The 8486-nt window shown below is 46.7% G+C and overlaps 1 protein-coding gene across 1 annotated transcript; it reads right to left on the bottom strand.

Moving 5' to 3' along the window:
- Positions 1–285: 285 nt before the first annotated feature.
- Positions 286–8214, bottom strand: LOC112896670 (serine/arginine repetitive matrix protein 1-like). The gene is made up of 5 exons (XM_025964728.1): positions 8204–8214; positions 7237–7263; positions 4896–5010; positions 808–926; positions 286–774 (listed from the first exon to the last, which is right to left on the bottom strand). Exons 1-5 carry the CDS (start codon positions 8212–8214, stop codon positions 597–599), a joined length of 450 nt encoding a protein of 149 aa, XP_025820513.1. The 3' UTR covers positions 286–596.
- Between the last annotated feature and the right edge of the window lie 272 nt (positions 8215–8486).

Here is an 8486-nt window from a genome sequence, read left to right on the forward strand (position 1 = left end):
AACCAACCAATTCTGAAGATCTGATCGCCACCAGGCACACAACGCGCCTCTGCACATCCGGGTCACCAAACAGATCGAATTCAGTTAGAACCGGAAAGATCCTTGCTTGCCTCGTCATGTGCAGAACCGCAGAAATAATGCAGACTGGCTTCTCCCATCTAGTACTGTCAGCCGCAAGCCACAAGTACACATTAGCAGAGCTGAGGCCATAATATCTTTCTGAGGCAAAAGCTTGTAATTTTGATAAGGTTTGACCTATTTAGTTTGATAAATAATGAACAGATCTTTGAGAATTCTCTTACAAACCTTCCCTATTCATCATCCCTATAAATATCACAATTCTACAGTTTCTACTCCACACAACCCCCTAAAAAACAGAGGAAAGAAATAATAAACCTATACATTATTTGTACGAGATGCCATGGCCGTGCAAGCCATGAACAGAGGAAGAAGAGGGCGAAGAGAAGTCAGCCACGGCGTGCCAGAAATCCAAGGACCCACGGGTACATCGACGACCGTGGCACTGTGGAGCCCGTAATTGGCTGCTTAATTCAGCTGCAGCGGCGCGGATCGCCGGTCATTCGGGCGGCCGGCCTTCAGTCCGCTCGGATCCGCTTCTTTGGCGGCAGGGTGCGGGACACGGTGGTGACGTTGCGCGTGACGGGGAAGAAGGCCCGGCGCGCCGACAGCGCCGCGGACGACGGGAGCTTGCGCTTGGCGGCGGGCAGCGGCCACCGCCGGCACCTGCAGCCTGCGCCCCTCCGACGGCAGCGCCGTGGGCTCCGCCGCGGGATCCTGGCTTCCCGCTGTGGGGGAGGCTGCCGGCTCCGCGCCCGGCGCCCGCAGCCGGCTCCCCTTAGACGTCGGCCTCGTGGGCTACGCCGCCTGACCCTGGGCTCCTGCCGCGGGCGAGGCCACCGAAGCCGGAGTTTTTTTTAAAAAAGGTTAAAAAAATTAAAATTCGAAAAAAAGGTTGCGGCTGAGAATATTTCGAAAAATGGGTGCCTCCCACCCAATAAACGGGTGGGATGAGACATGCCGCCCATCCAACGGGCGGGGGGTCGGCGGGGGCTCGAAAATTTTTTCGCAGGGGCCTCTTCGCAAAAGTTACGCGACGTCCCGCCGTTCCAACGGGCGGGGTGTCTTCCGAGGAGCATCCCGCCCGTTAGGAGGGCGGAAGGTTACCCCGAGGGGCATCCCGCCCCCCCCCCCCCAACGGGCGGGAGGTTGCCCCGAGGGGCATCCCGCCCTTCCAACGGGCGGGATATCACCCCCACTATTTAAGCCCCCACCCACCCCTAATTCTCATAATATTCATCAAAAATCAACAAAAAAGAAAAGGAGGAGAGGAAGAGAGGAGAGGAGAGGAAGCGGCGAAGCCCTGTCCACACGTCAGTTTGGAGGTATTATAATCGTATAATTATTAATTATTTTTACGAATATTTGTTAGGGTAGTTATACGTAGAATAGTTTTCAGTATTTTCAATAGCTTTTAGAAATATTTGTTAGGGTAGTTCTATTTTAAATAGTTTTGATTATTTTTAATAGTTTTTAGATATATTTCTTAGGGTAGTTATATTTTGAATAGTTTTCAGATATATTTCTTAGGGTAGTTATATTTCGAATAGGTTTCAGTATTTTTAATAGCTTTTAGAAATATTTCTTAGGGTAGTTCTATTATAAATAGTTTTTAGTATTTTTAATTGTTTTTAGATATATTTCTTAGGGTAGTTATATTTCGAATAGTTTTTATAATTGTAATAGTTTTCAGATATATTTCTTAGGGTAGTAATATTTTGAATAGTTCTCAGTATTTTTAATAGCTTTTAGAAATATTTATTAGTAGTATTTTAAATAGTTTTTAGATATATTTCTTAGGGTAGTTATATTTTGAATAGTATTTATAATTTCAATAGTTTTCAAATATATTTTTAGGGTAGTTATATTTTGAATAGTTTTTAGTTTTTTAATAGCATTTAGAAATATTTGTTAGGTTAGTTCTATTATAAATAGTTTTTAGTATTTTTTAATTGTTTGTACGAATATGTGTTACGGTATAATTTTAATTTTTCATGCAGATATGGCAGAGACACCGGAGCTCCTTGACGCGCACATCGACGAACGTCACAGGTCGTACCTGGCAGCGGTGGAGGGGCAGGAGCTTCACGAGTTGCCCCCTCGTGTAGCAAAGGAGTTAATTTAATTGAATCATATGTGACTACCTCTAAGTTTTGAACAAATATATTTCAGGCTCAGAATCTGCACCCTCTGGCTGGGCAGTACGAGGTGCCGCGATACCTGGAGGCATATCTGTTGTGGTTGTTCGGATGGACTCTTTTCTGCAACTCTACCGGCAATTATGTGGACAAGGTGCTCATGCAATACGCGCGCGCGATTGCGGATGCGGAGCCGGGCCAGGTACCTGGGTGGAGCTGGGGATCGGCAGTGCTTGCAGCCACGTACCGAGGCCTTTGCCAGGCCTGTTTGAAGACGGAGAGGACCGCCGTCATCACAGGCTGCCCACTTCTGCTGCAGCTATGGTCGTACGAGCGATTCGCCATAGCACGTCCCCTGATCAGCGAGGAGCCTTATCCGCCCGAGATGTATGGGATGTGGGACGAGGATAGCCCCACGATGGGTTCGCTTTGGACCGATCGAAGGGTAAGTTCTGTTAAGCTCTTTAATTTACTATTGTACGTTTCTGTATATGAGGAGTACCGATGCAGTTGTGTAATTTTGCAGATGAGCTGGGCACATCGGCAGGTCCGAAAAGCATACGCTCAGTTCGTGTCCGAATTTGATCGGATGCGGCCACAGGATGTCATCTGGACACCGTACACCGCTGCGGCTATCCAGACACGTGCGCCGCACGGGTTGTCTTCCTCTGCACGCGTGACGAGGAGTACTGGCTGACAAAGGCGAACCTAGTGTTCGATATTCTCGTCGAGCCGTACTGCGTCGACCGTGTGATGAGGCAGTTCGGCCGACGACAGCACTTTCCTCTCCTACCTCGAGCGTTCCGGGCCGTGCCGCGCAACGTACACGAGTAAGTTTGTGATAACTCGTTTTGTATTAATTATATATTCGTTATCATAAAGCAATGTTGTCTTTCAAATGTTTGCAACAGATATTCGCGCAGGGGATATCATGCCAACAAGGTCAACTGGGTCGTCAAGATGCAGGAGTACGTGCAAGGGTGGCTTGACGCACGTGGTGATGTGTGGGACGAGGGGCACCCACACACGGAGGCGTCATACGCCGCATACCTCCGCTGGTACCTCCTTCGCACGCGTCCGTATGTCACTCTTTCACACATTGATGACGCGGAGCATCAGCACCAGCCGACCATCTCGGACACGTATCCCTTGTACCGTGATCAGGAGCACCGTGGCGCGGTACGTCTTTCGCAACTTCAATTATTTAATCTTTTTTTAATAAAAGATCGATAACAATATTACTCTGCATCCCATTACGTATGCAGATTGATCTGATCAACTACGCGGAGGTCGAAGCGTCATCTCAGATCACGTTGCTTGAACGTGGAGTTTGTGTACCGGAGTCACAGTACAAGGACACCTTGCGTAAGATTCAAGACAACTTGACGCGAGCGTTACGTGCACTGACGTGTCGCGGCAGAGATGACGTGGGGGCCTCTAGTTCATCTCATGCGTCGGCCCACGTGTACACAGTTGGCCCGTCGACCTCTGCAGCACCGCATGCAGCGTCCAGCGGTACTGTTGCTAGTTCAAGCTGTAAGTCCTTTATAATTGCCATTTCGATCACCTTTGATTTACACGACTAATTTCGTTTCTTTTTATAGTCATGCACTCGACGGCAATGGGATCTCCTCCTGCAAGAATGGAGCCTCAGACGTTTGGCGCGTATGCTCCAGGAACGTCTCTCCCGTCAGGTTCGACGCCAGCTGCACCAGCTGCAGCGTACTCTCAGGGCTACGCTCAGCATGCATGGTCGACGGGAGCTCCTGTGTACGGTGGTCCATTCGGTGTGCCAGACTGGGACGACTGGGAGGGCAGCTCCGCCACTTGGTCAGAGCTGGTGGGCGGCGGCGCCGAGCCTGACATCATTGGTCCATCCCAGACGTATGACGCTCCAGTTGTACAGTTCTAGGATGACCCCTTCACGCCTGCACCTCCTCCGCCTCGTCCTCACCGTGCTCCAGATGCATTTACGTACTCCGAGGATCACATACGCCGACGGGCTAGGACTAGGGGGAAGGACCAAGAGAGCGCGAGGTCCGGGACATGCGGGGTAGACACTCCTGATTCGGTCGACTTTTTATATTTAAACTGTTTTGTATGATACTATTTTGTTTTTAATTCGTTGATATATCGTAGTATCGTAATATTTGGATTCTACGTTGCAAAACGTTATCGTTTAACCATATTCATACGAGTTTTAGATAGAGCAATCTTCCTCGTAAAATTGAATTAAAATTTTAAATGTATACAAAAGAGTACGGCGAATCAATATTGTATTTGAAAATAGTCTGAATTTCAAATAGATTGTAAATCATAAATTTCAACAGAAAATAACAAAAAAAATATGCTGTCAACATCCTGCCCAATGGCCGGGCGGGATGCCTCCCGCCTGCTGGCCGGGCGGGATGCTTCCCGCCCTCTGATCGGGCGGGATCCCTGCCTTAGGGATCTCTTCGCGAATAAGAAACTTTTTTATTCGTGAAGGGGCCCTCGGGAGAGGCCTGCAAAAATTTTTTGGAACATCCCGCCCTCTGGATGGGCGGGATGTCCCCGGCCCCACGCCTCCCGCCCGATCAACAGGCGGGAGGCACCCATTTTTCAAATTATTCCCAACTGGCACCCCTTTTTAGAATTTTAATTTTTTTAACCCTTTTTTTAAAAAAGTCACCGAAGCCGCGCCCGGCGCCCGCAGCCTGCTCCCCTCCAATACGTATCAATGTAAACGTGGCCACAATAGACAACACTGGACAAATAGATTTCATGCTTAGTGATATAAGTCCACACTAACACCCTGCAAAAAAAAATAAAAAATATAGTAAAAACAGTGAAATGTAAAAAGTCTTACATGAATAGCTTATATTCTCATTTTGTATACAAGATTATTGTGCTGTTTTGCATCCACCTAAAAAAAATAATTTAATACAGACTGGTATGTCCACCAGCACACTGGCACAAATGGATATGAACTCACTAGTTTGAATAAATGTTGCCTTTCACCATCATGACTTTCCATAAACTTCATGATAGATATACCACTACTGCAGCTGTTTCGTAAATAAAACGAGGAGCACCGCAAGATTAGCATATATCATCAGGGTGTGCTTTTGAAAAAAGAAGGGCACAAATTTGTACCAAGACATTTCAAAAATTTAGAAACTTTGTACCAGCGCAATTCAAAACTTTGTACCCTAGATCAGAAAACTTTATGATTCAGAAAACTTGGTACTCTAGAATATACAACTTTGAAGTATAACATTATAAACTTTCTACTCCCAAGTCCAAAGCTTTATAGTTCCAAAAAGTTTAGCTTCTAATTTAAGAACTTTGAACTCTAGGAGCTTTGAACTATAACAGTTTAAACTTTCTACTTCCAACTCTAAAACTTTATAATTGCAGAAAGTTTAGATTCTAAACTTAGGAACTCTATACCAGCTTGATTCAAAACATTGTACTCCTACATAAAAAGACTTTATAATTTGAAAAATTTGCACTCGATCCATAGCTTGATAATTCCAACTCTAAAACCTTATGGTTCTAAAGAGTTTAGCATCTGAATTTAGGAACATCAAACTAGTCCATTCAAAAACTCTGTACCCGTATAACATGTTGAAACCTTTTATTCCCAATTATGAAAACTTCTAAGTTCATATAAAACCTTTATATTTGAAATTCAATAACTTTCAAGTCATATATTAAAAACTTTATTCACATCTTGCTTTGAACACATATACTAAAATATTTGTGCTTGTGATTGAAAAAACTTCCTACCTGACATCCTGTCAAGCATATAAATTAAATTAAACTTTGTACCCAGAACGCAAAATCTTGTAAAATTACGTATGGCAATTTTCTACATCCAAAACTTTTAGATGGCATACTATAATCTTTCTACCTGAATGTTTAAAACTCTTAAGTTATACATCAAATACTTTGTATTTAGAATAGAAGAAATTGGAAATCACATACTTAAGAAGCTTCCACGCCTCTAACTTTCAAATGATGTATATGAAACTTTGTATTAGGAACTCATAAATTTGAAAATTATATACTAAAAATTTTATAGACCTCCAGCTTTTTCAAATCACATAGCAAAAGAAGCTTTGCAATTAGGAATGACCTTTCTAAGTCGACTTCTCCAGTTTTTCACACTGGTCACATGACTCAGTTATGGAGGACACAACAAAAAGTTCCTGATCGATCAGCCTAGCTAAATGTTTGACAGAAAATATAGCAAATTGTTATAATTCTGGCTTGAATGCTAACTAAAATTCTCTGTGAACACAAGTGGCATTGTTGGATTATAGATAGTATAGAGGTTCTAATTTCTAAATCAAACTCAGTGCATATTGTGGCCCTGTTGGATGATGAAAACTGCTCCTAAATAATATCACAACATTTTTATTCACGGATCTGGTAGAGTGCTCAATTTATCACTGCAAAAACTATTGTAAGAAGAGAAATAGAGAATGCAATGTTCTAATAAATTCAGTAGATGGTCTTAGAATCCAGACAAAACACACTAGCCTGCAAGCAGAGGTGTAGACAAATCCACGCGACATAGAAGATAGATGTATTCATTAAGATTCAGCTAGTTGTAAAACGAATAATCAAATCGCACGGGTTTAAGAAAAGCTAGTAATAAATAACAAAACACATCAACATTATCAGCTGCACCTTCGACTCAAACCGACCCAATCACATGTAGGACACTAAACCTCACTTGATTTTGGCGCTCGTGCAAAGGAATCGCCGAATTGCACGGATTTAAGCAAACCTATGTATAAACCGTACAAAAAATTAGATCAAATGCATTCTGTGTTTCGAATCGATTAAAAATCAGGAATAACATAGAGACATTGTGACACCCAGAACGCGAAGGGTGTGTATCTCGCCTCGCCGCCTTTCGACCGGAACCGCCACGAGGTCCGCCGCTGCCCACGATCATTTCTCTATCGCCGGACATCATAGCCTGAACCCCTAAATCCCGACCCACAAACCCTAACGCCCCTAATCTTACCTCCTTCTCCAATATGGCAGCAGCACCCTTGCCAGCCGACGACCAGTGACATCACCAATCCAATTTTAGGCAGAGGGGAGAAGGTTGGAGAGAGAACTCGAGGGGATTAGAGAGAGAGAGAGAGAGAGAGAGAGAGAGGCGAGCGGTATGTTTGAGAACGAAGAAGGTGTGAAAGGGTCACGTGGGTGCAACAGTTCCGTGCCGCGTGTCCGTTCGCTGCGACGGTGTAGCAGCGGCGCGCGCCCAATATGAATTTGGGCTGTCGGGTGACGCAGGAACGGCGAGGAATCGATCCGCTGCTTGAGGTTTCGGGGACGGGTAGAGGTAGCCAGGGAGGGACGCAGCATTTCTGTCAGTCGCGGAGCGGCGTGCAAAAGAGGGCGGGTGGCATGATGTGCTGCGCATTTGACGAACGCGGCATCCGCCTTGAGCACGAGCAGATCGAGGAACACGAAGGAGAGTAGAAATAGATACTACAAAGGAAAAAAAATCAAGAAACACCACCTGCACAAAAGATGAACAACAATCTAGGATTCCAGGAAGCGAATGAAAAAGGAGAAAAAAGGCAGAGGAAGGGAGGGGAGCGCCGTGCGTGCAGCGCCAATAATCAGCCCGCAAGGCAAGGTAAGCAACTCGCATGGCGTCCGGCGTGCCGGCCCCAACCACCACTCCTACCACCACATGCATGACTGCAGCCTGCACGCACGCGCATGGCCGTCCCCGCGCCGGCCGGCGGCCGCCAGCAGCAGCCGGCAAACGACGCAGCCGCCGCTCGGCTAGCTGCCGCGGCACCACCACACGCACCAATCCCCGGGGCAAAAGCTAAAGCAATCGCAGCAACGCCCCATTAGGCACGCAGCAGACCTCCCCCAGCTTCGGCCATGAAATCCGGCGCCTCGATGTCCACTCGAGCGAATCCACACCGCCACGAGCTTCCCCTCGCCGAACCGCACCAGCCCCGCCCTACCTTGTCGCCATTCCCTCGCTGAGAGCAGCCGTCCATGGAGCAGACCGGACCGCCGGCGGCAGCCTCCAGTTTCCGGCCAAAATCCGGCAAGCTCCATCCCCATCCACCGTGGGTAAGGCATCAAACGAGTTCGGCTCCTTCCTCTCTCTCTCTTTTTCCCCACCGCGCCGTGACCTCCCCCGCGCCCAAACCCCAGCAAGGGCAGCCGCCTGGAGTCCTTTCCGCCATGGACAGAAGCTCCCCGAGGGGAGGGTAAAAACATCATTGCGGAAGGAGATGGGCC

Source organism: Panicum hallii, chromosome 1 (genome assembly GCF_002211085.1).
Source record: "Panicum hallii strain FIL2 chromosome 1, PHallii_v3.1, whole genome shotgun sequence".
Classification (NCBI taxonomy): Eukaryota; Viridiplantae; Streptophyta; class Magnoliopsida; order Poales; family Poaceae; genus Panicum; species Panicum hallii.